The sequence below is a fragment of the Saccopteryx leptura genome, chromosome 2 (assembly GCF_036850995.1).
Source record: "Saccopteryx leptura isolate mSacLep1 chromosome 2, mSacLep1_pri_phased_curated, whole genome shotgun sequence".
NCBI classification, from domain to species: Eukaryota; Metazoa; Chordata; class Mammalia; order Chiroptera; family Emballonuridae; genus Saccopteryx; species Saccopteryx leptura.
In genome coordinates this window covers 290,357,391-290,373,405 of record NC_089504.1, presented here as the reverse complement: position 1 = coordinate 290,373,405, position 16,015 = coordinate 290,357,391, and the positions used below count along the sequence as shown (strand labels likewise).

Below are 16,015 nucleotides of genomic sequence, written 5' to 3'. Positions count from 1 at the left end.
GTCTTTTGATTTACAGACATTTAGAATTTAATTATGATAAATAAAATTCATGGATTTTTTTTTTTTTTTTTGTATTTTTCTGAAGCTGGAAACGGGGAGAGACAGTCAGACAGACTCCCGCATGCGCCCAACCGGGATCCACCCGGCGCGCCCAACCGGGATCCACCCGGCACACCCACCAGGGGCGATGCTCTGCCCACCAGGGGGCGATGCTCTGCCCCTCCGGGGCGTCGCTCTGCTGCAACCAGAGCCACTCTAGCGCCTGGGGCAGAGGTCAAGGAGCCATCCCCAGCACCCGGGCCATCTTTGCTCCAATGGAGCCTTGGCTGCAGGAGGGGAAGAAAGAGACAGAGAGGAAGGGGGGGTGGAGAAGCAAATGGGCGCTTCTCCTATGTGCCCTGGCTGGGAATCGAACCCGGGTCCCCCGCACGCCAGGCCGACGCTCTACCGCTGAGCCAACCGGCCAGGGCTGCATGGATCTTTTCTTTGTGTTTTTTATATTTCTTGTCTAAGAAATCCATCCAGCCTGACCTGTGGTGGTGCAATGGATGGAGCATTGACCTGGAATGCTGAGGTTGCCGATTTGAGACCTTGGGTTTGCCTGGTCAAGGCACATATAGGAGTTGATGCTTCCTGCTCCTTCCCCCTTCTCTCTTTCTCTCGCTCTCGCTTTCTCTCTCTCTCTCCTCACTAAAATAAGCAAATTAAAATTTTAAAAATCCATCCATTTTTACTTTATTTTCTTTAAAGTTTTAAAAGATTTGTCTTATCACACTTAGGCCTTTAAATTTACTTAGACTTGATTTTGTATGTGGTATGAAATGGAGATACAATTTTTTAATATGGAAAACTGATTATCTTGGCACAATTTATTGAAAGGTTTGTGTTGGACAAGCAAGTGTGAAACAAGTGTGTTTAGGCTTGCTCACTTATATTTTGCATTGATCTGGGCAACTCCATGTATGTATAGTCTATGGAAGGCTGCAAGTGCTTGCCCTCAGGGTGGCAGATTACAAATTGAGGATTGCCTTCCTGCTTTGGAGGGACCATTGTTTGCTGGAGAAGGTGTTTTTCCCCTCAGGCAGTTTTAGCTGGACTGTGCAAAGAGATGAGAGAGAGCTAGCTGAGAGGCTTGGGAGCCCTGCTGAGGTTGGTGGGGGGCTTGTGAATCCAGCTGAGTCAGGTGTGCTGAGAGGCTTGGGAGCCTTAAGAGAAAGGGAAGTGGTCTTTCTTGCCTGTTTGCTTGTCCGCCATTATGAGACTTTAATAAATGAAATGGCCTACCATTTTCTGGCTTCACAGTTCCTTTACTGTCTGCCCAAATCCAATGAGAACCTGCATGGCCATGACAGTGACCACTGGCTTTACATCTGGCGTAGTTGGCAGAATTCGGATCAGATTGGTATGGAGCTGCAGTCATCCTTGGGGCAGAAGACTCATCATTGCTTTCCAGTGTATGGTTCCCCATGGCTCTCCTTTTGGGAACTGTTGGCTGGCTGCTTTTTACAGCACTGAGAGAGGTAACTGTGAGCTCTGTGCTAGAGGCTGCCCGAGGTCTGAAAATCGAGCAGCAGCAACAGCAGGAGCTGAAATGGTCATGGGAGAAAGAGCTGCAGATCCTGGAACTGGAGTGAGCACTGGAAAAGGAGGCCGACTGGGGTTGAGAACTATTGAGCACGCACAGTGCCTGGAACTGGAGTGATCTACAGGTTCGTCAGTTGCAGTTAGTCCTGAAAGTTGAACGTTGGCAGTGGCAATTGTTGCAGGAACAACTGTGGGTTTGTGATAAGGTGCCAAGGAACTGTAAAACTCAGTATTAGCAATTCCATTTTAAAGAAGAAAAGTCAGGTTTCTTACCTCCTCCTTTCTGTAGAGAATGGAAAGAGAAGAATGCAGGAGCTTTCTGGCTTACAAGGACAACTGGGTCAACTAGTCATAGTTCAGCTAATTTCCTAGAATTCTCTGAAAGGGTGCCTGGAGCCACTTGCCACACAGAGCAAAGAAGATAGAATTTATCTGAAAGCCTTAGAAAACAATGTTTATGTACCTTAATTGAGAATCCCTATACTCTGTCTCACCCTCCCATCCTAAAGTCATAAGAGTGACTTATACTTCTGGACAAAGGGATCAGAAGCCCCTCCTTACCCACCCAAACCAGTACTTGATTTTGTATAAAAGCAGGCTCAGAACTGTATGAGGCCCTACATGATTTGGGACTGTGCCCCGTGTAGCTAGCCAGCTAATTAATTCTAAAATTTATATAAAGCAAAGAATCAAAAATAGCCAGGATAGTTGTTAAGATATATAAGGGGGAAGAAAGTAAATATAAAAATATATTATAAAGTTACATTATTTAACACTGTGGAATTATGTTGTAAAGATAGACACATAGAACAATGGAACATCCAGAAACAGACCCATGCATAATTACTATGTAACAGTAATGGCTCTGCACATCAGTGAGAAAAGACAAACTGTGAAGCCAGTGGCCACCGCCATGGCCATGCAGGTTCTCATTGGAATCGGGCAGATGGTAAAGGAACTGTGGAGCCAGAAAATGGTGGGCCATTCCATTTATTAAAGTCTCTAATGGCGGATGAGCAAACAGGCAGGAAAGACTGTTTCTCTTTATAATAAGGCTCTCAAGCCTCTCAGCACTCCTGACTCAGCCAGACTCATAGGCCCCCACCAGCCTCACAGGGCCCCCAAGCCGCTCAGCTCTCGCTCTCTCCCTATCTGCACTCTCCAGCCAAATTCTCAATTTGCAATCTGTCCCCCTGCAGGCAAGGACCTGCAGCCTTCCATAAACTACACACACCTGGTGCTGCCCAGGTCAATGCAAAATATAAGTGAGCAAATCTAAATACACTTGTTTCACACTTGTTTGCCCAACATTCCATCCCTTTTGCTCACTTCACAATCTACACCACAGGTATCCCTGTGTGAGGAATGAGGTATGTTACATAAACAAACTATAGCAACAGCACAAGTTATACACTTGCAACAATTACGAAGGTGCCCTTCACAATGTCTCCCTGAGCACTCTGCCCAAGGTGCAGATTGGAGGTCCATCTCTAGCCCCCTACTGCATGCTAGATGGGAGGGCCACAGGGCTGTGTCCATGTAAACCTTAAAGTGTCCTTGGTGCATCTCTCCAACTGGATGAAAAAAGCTTTGCGGTACAAGAGGGCCTCCACCAGACCTGGCTGTCCCCATCAGAGTCTCTCATACTGTCCAAAGGCAGCATGTCCATTCAACAAGGGAGCTGGTGCCCCCCTCTGGTTATAGTCCAAGAGTCAGTCCATGGTAGACAGCCCAGCTGTCTGTGCAAATCACCAAGGTAAAGGTCCATTACAGGCAACTAGGTTCACATAGGGCCTCAGGCCTCCCCCCCTCATCCCTGTCACCAAGGCAGCTCTGAAGATGCTGCCCCAAGGAAGACTGCATGGCAGTGGTGGCCAACCTCTCCATCTCTGCTTCAGAGAACATGATGTTATCCACTCTAATGCCCCACACTTGCAGCAACCCTATCAGGGGAGGTACTCTTTGCTGCTGGGTTTTCATCTTCTGGACAACTCTTGGGCAGATAAAATATATTATGCTCACTTTGTTAAAGATGGTGCTGCCCACGTGGAGGCCCGTCACCCAGGTGATATTAATGTGTGTTGGGGGCAGGCTGTGGGCAGGAAGGATCCTTGTAGCCTGGGGCTTGGTTTTAGGACTAAGCCTTTCCCACCCTTTTTGATGTGGGGTGGTGCACTCTCATCATGCCTTAGATAAGTGACTTTGTATTAGAGACTTCCCTATTTTGTATATTGGATTAAAGGTTTTGATTTCTATACTATAGAATGGGGGCAGAACAGGAGGTTGCTAATCTCAGTTCCTGAGATTAGCATTAGAGGAGAGAGCAGAAAAGGAGAGCAGGGAAAGGCCATGTGGAGGAGGCCAGGAGAAGCAGCCAAGATGGCGGAGTGTTGAAGGAGAAGCCAGTTTGTGCAGTTTGTGGAGAGAGAAGGAGAAGGGGAACAGAGGTGAATAAGGCTAGTGAGCTAGAAACCTTTGATTCTAGGAAACTTGGATAAGTCAGTAGCTTTGTGAGCACTGGATGAGTGGGATTTGGAGCCCAGTGTGTGTGTGTTTTACTTGCCTGCCGGGTGCAAGCTAGGATTAAAGATGATGGCCCACCAGTTTTTGGCTCCGTTGTTTCTTTACCGACTGTCCGAATTCAGTGCGAACCTGCATGGGCTGGGCGGCTGTGATGGTGGCCCTGGCTACTGGCTTCGCAACAACCTCTGGCCAAGCTTTGAGTGTGCAGGTGGCAGCTTTAGCCCGAGCCTCTTCATCCTCAGAAGAGGAGCTGGAAACGCCTGCTTCTGCCAACTCAGAGCCAGTCTGCCAGCACAGCTCCATCTTCGGCTCCTGTGGTTGCCAGCTCTTGGCCTGAAGCTGAACTTGTTGTAAAGTACTGTACTTTAATCGCGGATTACATAGAGACACCAAGGCAGGTTACAGAAGAAATTTTAAGGAGTTAATTTGTTAAATTTTACGAAAATCTTTGTAGAATGTTGGGTAAACAAATACTTTTTAAGTTTGCTGGCATGTATTGGAGCAGCACCATGTGTGTATAATCTTTGTAGGGCTGAGGGTGCTTGCCTTCAGGGCAGCGCATTGCAAATTGCAGATTGCCTTTCTACTTGGGAGGGTGATTGTTTGCTATTATTTGCTGAAGGAGGGGATTTCCCCCCCCCAGCCTGCTTTTGACTGGAGAGTGCAGAGAGAGTCCAGAGGGTGAGCTCTGGAGAAGGAGTCTGGGTTGTGGAACCAGAGAAGAGACTTCAGAGAGAGAGAAAGAGAGAGAGAAAGAGAGAGAGAGAGAGAGAGAGAGCGCACACACTGGAGTATTGAGGGGCTGGGGAGCCCAGATTTTGGGCCCAGCCTGTTTGGCTGGGGACTGCTGAGGCTGCTGGGGGCCTGTGAGTCTGGATGAGTCCAGAGGGAGAAGGGGAAATGGTCTTCTCTGCCTGTTTGCTCATCTGCTGTTATGAGACTTTAATAAACTGAATGACCCACCATTTTTTGGCTCCACTGTTCCTTTACCATCTGCCTGAATCTAATGTGAACCTGCACAATGATGGCCACGGCCACTGGCCCTACAAGAGACTTTAAATAAAATCAACTTTATTGAGGTATAATTTACTTATGACAAAATACACCAATTTTAACAGTTTTGACAAAAATATATCTCTGTTTAGAATAATTCCATCAACCTAGTTTGTTCCCTTGTGTTTCTCTTTCCAGAAAATTCATAAGTTCTACTCCTAGTCCTAGTCAACCACTGATCTACTTTCTACTCTTATATTTTTATATTTGTCTTTAGTAAGTTTCATATAAATAGAATGGGTCCAGTTATTTTGATCAATATAATGTTTCTGAGATTCATCCATGTCACGTGTATTAGTTTTTTTTTTTCTAAATGGTATTTTATTGTATGGCTATACCACAATTTGTTTATTCATTCATCAGTTGGTGGAAATTTGGGTGGTTTTAAGTTTTGGGCTATTGTTATTGAAGCTGTGATGAACATTTATGTAAAGATATTCATATGGACATGTTTTCATTTCACCTAAGAATAAAATTGTTCGGTCATATAGCTAAGTATAGTTAACTTTATAAGATATTGTCACACATTTTTCAAAGTGATTGTATTATTTTACTTTCTTGCCAGCAATACCAACACTTGGTGTTGTCAGTATTTTTAATTTTGGTCATCCTAATGGGTGTGTAATAGTATCTCATTATGTTTTAATTTGTATTTCTCTGATGATTAATGACATTGAACACATTTTCATGTGCTTATTGACCATTTGTACATCTTTTTTTTGGTGAAGGGACTATTCAAACCTTTTACTCATTTTAAAATTCAGTTATTTGTCTTACTGAGTTTTTAAAATTCCTTGTAAAACCTGGGTTATTTGTGAAGGCTATAACCTTGGAAAATAGTTGTTTGAGTTTCGTTTCCAGTCTGACTACATGTGTGAGAGTGAAATGAAGCATAGCTGAGACAAGCTCAATGCTTGATCACTATTATTTATTGTTAATTTCAATACAATCCAGTTATTTGAAATAAATATGTTACAGTCAAACCAAGGAACTATATAGCAATGACAGTCTTCCTTTTCGTCTAGGTATAAAGCATATTTTCCTATGTGGAAAGGCCAATGAACTATAAAAATATGTTGGAGCCATTGTATTTCTATGCTGTTTCTCTTCCAAAGGCTTTTTTTTTTTTTTTTTTTTTTTTAACTTGGAGCAAATTCTTAAGAGTAGGGGACAATATCTTTCTTGTTAAACTAAGTCAGAACCCTCATTTGGATCTTTTAATCCTGAACTGTTTCATCCCTGCTGTTTAAAAACTAATTCTCACTGGCTTGGGAGAAAGAAGCAGCTGGTGTCACTTTTTAATGCCTCTGTAACTTACTGATTAAAGATGCACCCATGAATAAGGGCTTGTTGGTTTTGATAAACTAAGAAACAACCAACATTACATCTTTGCTTTTAGGATCTTCTTTCTGCCACCATCCTGTGTGGGGCATACCAAAAATTATGGTCCATATTGCTGTAAGAGAAACTTTGGCTCCAGAACTGATATTTACAATTTTTTGCTTTTTAGAGATGTAGGCTTCAGTTGACATACATAATGAATAATGAGCTCCAAAAACAAGAACAGCAACAACAACAACAACAAAACACCTCAACTAAATCCCAAGCTCCATAAAAACTTTGCATTATTTTTCCAAATTTAGTCCCACACACAGTTTAACTCAATATTTCCTAACAAAGTAGCCCATATACCCTACATGCTTTGAGAGGAACCCAATAACAAGGAATAGATAGAGTACAGTTACATGTTTAGAAAAAAAAAAAGAAACAAATACATCCACTTTTAGAAAGAAGCTTTATAGTAAAATGCTTATCTGTTGTATTTCTTATTTTTTAAATTGTTACTTGAGTTAATTACACTTCTGTTTATTATTCATCGCTATAATTAACATCTCTGCTTTTGGATATACTTATAGAGTGGAGTGCTGCTACAGAAACTGTGGGAACTTGAGCTGATGCTTCCAGCTTCATGGTTATCTTCTCTCTGATTATTATAGCCATCTTGTTTATTATCCTTCTTGCAAATTAACAATATATTGGTAGTGTTGGAACTAGACTATCCACAGGAGGGTATAAATTTTCAAAAACCATGACTTGAGGAGCTTTCTATGTGTCTTTGTCCATGAATACTCCCATATCTATCAGACTTACTTCTACTTCTTTCTTTTTGGTTGTGCCCTGACCATTACTGGCTATTTCTTAGTGATTGATTGGATGTTGAGCCAACGGGTTTACTGTACTCATCATGAATTTCACTTGAAATTGACCCACATCTCCCTTGTAATTCATGTTGCTCATAGCTAGAACACCAACCAGACCCTGAACTACATTGTTTAGGGCAAGATGAGTGACATGAGCCAGATCCATATTGTTCATAGCTAGAGCACTGACCAGATCCAGAACCACATTGCCCAGAGCTAGATGAGTGACATGAGCCAGACCCATATTGTTCAGTGTCAGACCCATATTTTTCAGTGCCAGAATACTGACCAGATCCAGAACCACATTGCCCAGAGCTAGATGAGTAACATGAGCCAGACCCATATTGTTCAGTGCCAGAATACTGACCAGATCCAGAACCACATTGCCCAGGACTAGATGAGTGATATGAGCCAGACCCATATTGTTCGGTGCCAGAGTACTGACCAGATCCAGAACCACATTGCCCAGAGCTAGATGAGTAACATGAGCCAGACCCATATTGTTCGGCATTAGAACACTGTCCTGAGCCAGACTCATGTTGACTTCGGTGAGAGGCAGATCTGTGTTGGCCATAGCTAGAAGGCTGGCTCCATCCAGAACCATATTGACCCTGGCTAGAAGATTGACCTGGTCCAGACCTGTGTTGACCATAGCTAGAAGACTGACCTGATCCAGATGCATGCTGACCATAGTTTGATGACTGCCCTGAAGTAGAACCATGTTGTTCACAGCTAGAGGACTGACCATATCTAGATTCAGGCTGTCCAGAGCTTGATGACTGACCTAATCCAGATCCATGCTCAAAGCCAGAGGACTCTCTGGACCTAGATTGTTGTTGCCCAAAGCCAGAAGACTGACCCGAGCCAGATCTGTGTTGTCCATAGCCAGAGGATTGACCCGTTTCAGACCCATGTTGCCCAAAGCCAGAAGACTGACCCGAGCCAGATCTGTGTTGTTCATAGCCAGAGGATTGACCCGTTTCAGACCCATGTTGCCCAAAGCCAGAAGACTGACCTGAGCCTGAACTGCGTTGTCCATAGCCAGAGGATTGACCCGTTTCAGACCCATGTTGCCCAAAGCCAGAAGACTGACCTGAGCCTGAACTGCGTTGTCCATAGCCAGAGGATTGACCCGTTTCAGACCCATGTTGCCCAAAGCCAGAAGACTGACCTGAGCCTGATCTGTGTTGTCCATAGCCAGAGGATTGACCCGTTTCAGACCCATGTTGCCCAAAGCCAGAAGACTGACCTGAGCCTGATCTGTGTTGTTGATAGCCAGAGGATTGACCTGTTTCAGACCCATGTTGCCCAAAGCCAGAAGACTGACCCGAGCCAAATCTGTGTTGTCCATAGCCAGAAGATTGACCCGTTTCAGACCCACGTTGCTCAAAGCCAGAAGACTGACCCGAGCCCGATCTGTGTTGTCCATAACCAGAGGATTGACCCGTTTCAGACCCATGTTGCCCAAAGCCAGAAGACTGACCCAAGCCAAATCTGTGTTGTCCATAGCCAGAGGATTGACCCGTTTCTGACCCATATTGCCCAAAGCCAGAAGACTGACCTGAGCCTGATCTGTGTTGTCCATAGCCAGAGGATTGACCCGTTTCAGACCCATGTTGCCCAAAGCCAGAAGACTGACCCGAGCCAAATCTGTGTTGTCGATGGCCAGAGGATTGACCCGTTTCAGACCCATGTTGCCCAAAGCCAGAAGACTGACCTGAGCCTGATCTGTGTTGTCCATAGCCAGAGGATTGACCCGTTTCAGACCCATGTTGGCCAAAGCCAGAAGACTGGCCCGAGCCAAATCTGTGTTGTCCATAGCCAGAAGATTGACCCATTTCAGACCCATGTTGCTCAAAGCCAGAAGACTGACCCGAGCCCGATCTGTGTTGTCCATAGCCAGAGGATTGACCCGTTTCAGACCCATGTTGCCCAAAGCCAGAAGACTGACCTGAGCCTGATCTGTGTTGTCCATAGCCAGAGGATTGACCCGTTTCTGACCCATGTTGCCCAAAGCCAGAAGACTGACCTGAGCCTGATCTGTGTTGTCCAAAGCCAGAGGATTGACCCGTTTCAGACCCATGTTGCCCAAAGCCAGAAGACTGACCTGAGCCTGAACTGTGTTGTCCATAGCCAGAGGATTGACCCGTTTCAGACCCATGTTGGCCAAAGCCAGAAGACTGACCCGAGCCAAATCTGTGTTGTCCATAGCCAGAGGATTGACCCGTTTCAGACCCATGTTGCCCAAAGCCAGAAGACTGACCTGAGCCTGATCTGTGTTGTCCATAGCCAGAGGATTGACCTGTTTCAGACCCATGTTGCCCAAAGCCAGAAGACTGACCCGAGCCAAATCTGTGTTGTCCATAGCCAGAGGATTGACCCATTTCAGACCCATGCTGCCCAAAGCCAGAAGACTGACCAGAGCCAAATCTGTGTTGTCGATAGCCAGAGGATTGACCCGTTTCAGACCCATGTTGCCCAAAGCCAGAAGACTGACCCGAGCCCGATCTGTGTTGTCCATAGCCAGAGGATTGACCTGTTTCAGACCCATGTTGCCCAAAGCCAGAAGACTGACCTGAGCCCGATCTGTGTTTTCCATAGCCAGAGGATTGACCGGATCCTAGCCTATGTTGGCTATGGCTAGAAGATTGACTTGAGCTAGACCTATATCGGCCCCGGCCAGAGGCTTGACCCGAGCCAAATCTGTGTTGTCCATAGCCAGAGGATTGACCCGTTTCAGACCCATATTGCTCATAGCTAGAAGACTGTCCTAGTCCTGACCCACACTGGCCATAGCTAGAATACTGACCTGAGCCAGACCCTTGTTGGCTATGACTAGATGAATGACTAGAGCCAGACCCACGTTGACCATAGCTGGGAGACTGACCACAACTAGTTCCATGGTGCCCAAAATTTGATGATTGTCCTGAAGGAGAACTATGTTGTCCATAACTAGAGGAGTGACCTATGCCAGACCCATTTTTCCCAAATCCAGAAGACTGACCTGAGCTAGAGCTGTGCTGGCCATATCTAGAAGACTGGCCTGATCCAGATCTTTGTTGTCCAAAGCCAGAGGATTGACCTGAAGTAGAACCATGTGTTTCATAGCTACAAGAGCTACCATATCTAGATTCATTTTGTCCATAGCTTGATGGCTGACCTAAGCCAGATTCATGCTCTCCAAAGCCAGAAGACTCTCTTGAGGTAGAATCATGTTGTCCAAAGCCAGAATATTGACCTGATCCAGATCCATATTGATCATATCTTGAAGAATGACCTGAGCCTGAACCATATTTTCCATAGCTGGAAGTCTGTCCTGATGTAGACCCATGTTGACCAAAGCCAGAAGACTGACCAAACCCAGATCCATGTTGTTCATGGTTTGATGACTCACCTAAACGGGATTCTGAACTAGACTCATGGTATCTTTGATTAGACGATTGATTAGAGCCAGATCCATATTTTCCATAATTAGAGGATTGTCCTGACACAGAGCCATGCTTTTTTCTTTTATAGCTCTCAGACTGAGTACTTGAGTTGGATCCATGTCTTTGAATAGATTGGCGTGAGCTTGACCCATGTCTTCCATAACTGGATGTCTCACCCGAACTAGAACAATATTCTTGTCCTTCACAGTTTCTTGATTGAGGCCCTGTGTTTGATTCATGCCATCTCCGTTGAGAGGCCTGACCTGAGCTAGACTCATGACCACAACCAGTGGGCTTATTTGAATTTGACCAGTGGTCTTGTCCTCCACAACTCCCTGAGCTGAATCCGTGATACTGGCTTGATTTCTTCTTATGTTGTCCATTTCCTAAAGATTCATTTGATTCAGGCCAGTGTTGGTCAGAACTGGAAGACTGATCCTCTGAGTGGCACACATGTCCTTGTTCTTCACTGCCACTTGACTCATTTGCTGAGAATGATCTTTTTGTACAGTTACTTGAATGAGTATTACCAACTTCTTCACTCCTAGACCTTTTTTGCTGATGAGAGCCATACTTATTTTTCTTGCTATCCAAGTGGCCTGAACTTGACTGTCTCCGTCCTTCCCCAGAACTTTGCCTGTGCTCCAAACTAGAGAAGCCTCCTTGTCCCTTTCTTCTGGAGCTGGATCGAGGCCTGTGTTTAATGCTTTCTCTGGAGCCCCTGGAATGGGAATCATTCTCTCCTTCATTCCAACTTGAATGGCTAGAAGATGATTCTTGTCTGTTGTTCTTTTCTGTTTCACTTTGTTCCTCTTGGTGCTGGTGACTGTGATGCTTTGACCCTGAAGCTTGGCAGTAATCTTTGCCGATAATTTTATTACAAGCCTGAGCCAGCTTGAATATCATCAGAAGATACTCAGTAAAATCTACTTTCTTGTTATGGTCTTGATCTAGACTTTGCATGATGATATTTACAGTGTCTGGATCATCTGGATTCTGTATAGGAACAAGGTACAAAGGGGAGCTCTGTCAGTTCGGACCGCACACCCAGCTAATAAGACTGTAGAAATGTGAATGCTTGGCTTACATAGGTGGAGCTCAACCACTTAAACCTTTAAGCTGGACTGGCCTATCTTGAGCACAAAGAGAGAAGAGAATATGCAATGAATGATGCAGCGAGAAATAGCTTGAAGAGTATAAAACTTGAATATTATTTTTTGTATGGAATGGGTCAAATATGAATGATTAGCTAATTTATAAATAATAATTTTGGATACCTATATTAATATGACTTTAAAAACTTCCAGGTTAATTAGCTTATTAATCCATTTACTCATTCAACAAAGATTTATTGTGTACCTACTCTACCTACTCTCTGCCTAGTATTGAGCAGAAAACAAGTTTGGTTCTTGACAAAATGGAACTTAAAGTTTAGTGGGCCAGACATACAAACTTGAAATTACAATCTATTGTGATAATGTTTCTATTAGAGCACAACAGAAGGGAGCCACTGGGGGTTCAAGGAAGGTTAATGAGAGGAAGTAATATCTTTCGAAGGATGGGTTAGAATTAGCTAAATGAAAGGGTAGGAAGAGAGGGAGAAGGGGCTAAAGATTGTTCCAGACAGAGAGCACAATATGAACAAAGAGCTGGCGGTGACAGAAGATATGGCTTATAGACAAGGAACTGAAAGAAATTCAGGGTTGCTAAATTTAGAGTCTCAGCAGTCAAGAGATGTGGCCAGAGAGAGAGAGAGAGAGAGAGAGAGAGAGAGAGAGAGAAAGAGATGGAGCAATTCGTGCGTTTAAAATCACATTAAGTGACTTTGGACTTTATTTTTAAGAGCTGGAAGCTGTTGAAGGATTTTGGACTGAGTGTGAAATGATTAGATTTGTATTTAATGCTGAGATGGGAAGTAAGAAGTGGCTTGAATCTGAGTTTAGCAATAGTGATGGGGAGAAATGGGCTGTTTTGAGAGACTATTGATGAATTTGATAGAGGTTGAAGGGTGGAGGAACATTCAGAGAGGAAGTGAAGAATGGCATGAGATTGCTGCTTTGGGAAAATAGAAGGAGAGTTTAGAGGGGAAGATGATAAGTTTTGTATCCGACACACCAAATTTAAAACATTTATTGGAATCCAAATAAAAATATTTAGTGGGCAGATGGATTTAATGAATTGATGTGATCTTGATAGAGCTAGAGATAAGGTCCCGGATATTTATTTCCAGGGCTGACATTTTAAGGTGGTGGTTATCCTCTTTCATGATTTAGAAGTAAGATGGTACTTTCTGAACTCAGAGGCTTTATAGTGCCAGAATCTCAGAAATGGGCAGTGGTCAGAGTGTTTTGGGCTGAAGAAAGACAAAAAAATGGAAGAAGATGCATTTTACCTACTTTTCAGTTTTTCTGAGGACCATCTCAATTGCTGTTCCAGAAGAATTACTCACATAGAACATTTTTAAATTTGTGGATATGTCTTTTTTTTAGGATCAGTTCCCTTGCTCATGTTGTGGAAACCATTACATATCAACTTCTGACCTTATTTCAAGCTTTTACCAAGCCCTGTTACTAAGTAGGGAGAGTCCTCTAGGGGTTTGACATATGTGACAAAATATAGAAAGAGAGGAGAAGGGAATCACAGTTGTTTTCAATCCTGATATAGAGTTCTTACCTTCATAATTTGATGAAATTCATTTTCCAAAAGTTCTTTAAGTTCTTCCATGTTCAACATGTCACACTCCTCATCCTGGCTAGCATATTGGTAGAAAACTTCGATGGCAGTGACGATGCTTTGTAGGAGTTTAGGCATCTTTTTGTAGATTTAATTAACCTAAAGGGAAAAAAAAGGAGAGACCCACCTTTTATTGTTTCTTTTTCTTGCTTAAATACATAAATAGTTTCAATCATTTGTGATAATTGTTGAGAATTAATGAGGTATGATTAATTCTATTGTAATCAAGAGCCATTTCAAACTTGTTGAAAGACTTGTTTAAATGATGTAGCAAGAAAGTGATGAAATTAGGAACAGACTCTATATCTGATATTTCAATTCCTGAATGAATTAGAAGCAATGACTTTATTTTTTGTCTCTCTTTTTTCTGTGCTTTGTTCTGGAGCTGTAGAAATCCTGAGTATGCCAGTCCACCCATTTCCTCAGTTCCCTTCTAGATTTCAACCATCACACTAGGGAGGGACAAGTCTGTTATCTACACGCACACCTGACTCCAACTAAGGGGTACCAGTGTCTAAACTAGACCCTCAAAACTTCTAGTCCAGAAAAAGTAGACAAAGTGAGTAAAGCCAACAACAGGTCTAGCTGATACGGAGCTGGGCCAGCCTGTATCAAGCTCAGCTTCTGTTTTCATTCTTAAGCAGGGACTGACCCTCAGGCTTTACTGATTATATCACAGAGAGAAAAAGCTCAGTTACAAAGGAGGTAACCTGCCTACTGGATAATTTGAGCCCATGATTTTTAAGGCAATGACCCCAAAGAAAGGAGGTACTATCAATCCCAAATATCTCTTCATTTTTCTTCACAATAAAGTTAAACTTATTCTGAAGTTCTCCAAAGTATATTAAAAAGAAGCCTGGTATCTAGTGCCTTCACCTTAGAGCAGTGGTCCCCAATCTTTTTTGGGCCACCGACCGGTTTAATGTCAGAAAATATTTTCACGGACTGGCCTTTAGGGAGGGACAGATAAATGTATCACGTGATCGAGACAAGCATCAAGAGTGAGTCTTAGACAGATGTAACAGAGGGAATCTGGTCATTTTTTAAAAAGAAAACATTGTTCAGACTTAAATAAAAAATAAAACAGAAATAATGTAAGTTATTTATTCTTTCTCTGTGGACCAGTACCAAATGGCCCACGGACTGGTACCGGTCTGCAGCCCGGGGGTTGGGGACCACTGCCTTAGTGCACATCCCAGATTCTCATAATTTATAGCTCTAAGGACTCCTGCTCACTTACCTAGTTCACCAGAGGAACGAGTAGGATGGAGAGTGAGGTAGCTTACAGGGTGTTGCTTGTTGGGGATAGTGGCCTTTTTATAGAGAGATTGATGGTTCATTTTAGGGAGGAGCTGCCCTCTTTGAAATGTCCTAATTCAGTCCTAAATAAGCCCAGCTCCACCTCTTGTCTCCACCTCCCAGTGTTGATCTTCTTACTTCCTCACATGTTTCCTTGGGGTTGCATTAGCAGTTTCCAAATCTGGATAATAGGCTGCACCTGTGAGAGTCTTGAGATGCTGTGGAAAGACCTCTTGTGTATTCAACGAAGTATCTGGCATAATGCATTGATAACAGATTATGTGGATTTTAACTGAAGTTGAGTGGAGTGTGTGCAGGGACAGCAGGGAACAAACGTCAAAGAGTTGTGGAATCTGATTTTTAAAAGGAAGCTTAAAGATAACTTAATCAAAGTGTTTGTTTTTTTTTTAAGCTAAATTTTCTTATGCAGGATTCCAGCCAAGATGTCACCTGTGAAATGTATAATGGCTGCAGAGGCCCTCTTGTCTACTTACCTAACTCTGTTTACCAGACTTTATGGCCATTTGTCAATGTAGCTTTTCAACCACTATATAACCGCAGGAAGAGGTTCATGCTCTTTAGCGTAGTATCCAAGGTTCCTCACGATCTGGGCTGTGGCTTCTCTCCAGCCTCATCTTCTCTCTCTCTTCCACTTAATGCTCCACCAGTGATGAAGTACTTACATTTCTTGAAAGTACCATACTATTTCATGTTTTTTTCTTGGAATCTCTTTTCTCATTATCTGCCTAGTGAATGCCTATTTATAATTCAGAACCCACATTAGCTACCCTGTAGGAAATCTGTCTTGAATTACTGGAGAATTAGAATTGTGTACCTTATTATTATTATTATTTTTTTTTTTTTTTTTTTTTTTTTTTTTTTTTTGCATTTTTCTGAAGCTGGAAACAGGGAGAGACAGTCAGACAGACTCCCGCATGCGCCCGACCGGGATCCACCCGGCACGCCCACCAGGGGCGATGCTCTGTCCACCAGGGGGCGATGCTCTGCCCATCCTGGGCGTCGCCATGTTGCGACCCTCCTGGGCGTCGCCATGTTGCGACCAGAGCCACTCTAGCGCCTGGGACAGAGGCCACAGAGCCATCCCCAGCGCCCAGGCCATCTTTGCTCCAATGGAGCCTCGGCTGCGGGAGGGGAAGAGAGAGACAGAGAGGAAGGCACGGCGGAGGGGTGGAG

The 16,015-nt window shown here is 43.7% G+C and overlaps 1 protein-coding gene across 1 annotated transcript; it reads right to left on the bottom strand.

Annotated features, from left to right (window-relative positions):
- Positions 1-6,311: 6,311 nt before the first annotated feature.
- On the bottom strand, positions 6,312-14,808 carry LOC136392096 (filaggrin-2-like). The gene is made up of 4 exons (XM_066364100.1): positions 14,763-14,808; positions 13,463-13,621; positions 10,576-11,785; positions 6,312-10,458 (listed from the first exon to the last, which is right to left on the bottom strand). Exons 2-4 carry the CDS (start codon positions 13,598-13,600, stop codon positions 7,346-7,348), a joined length of 4,461 nt encoding a protein of 1,486 aa, XP_066220197.1. The 5' UTR covers positions 13,601-13,621; positions 14,763-14,808; the 3' UTR covers positions 6,312-7,345.
- Positions 14,809-16,015: the final 1,207 nt, after the last annotated feature.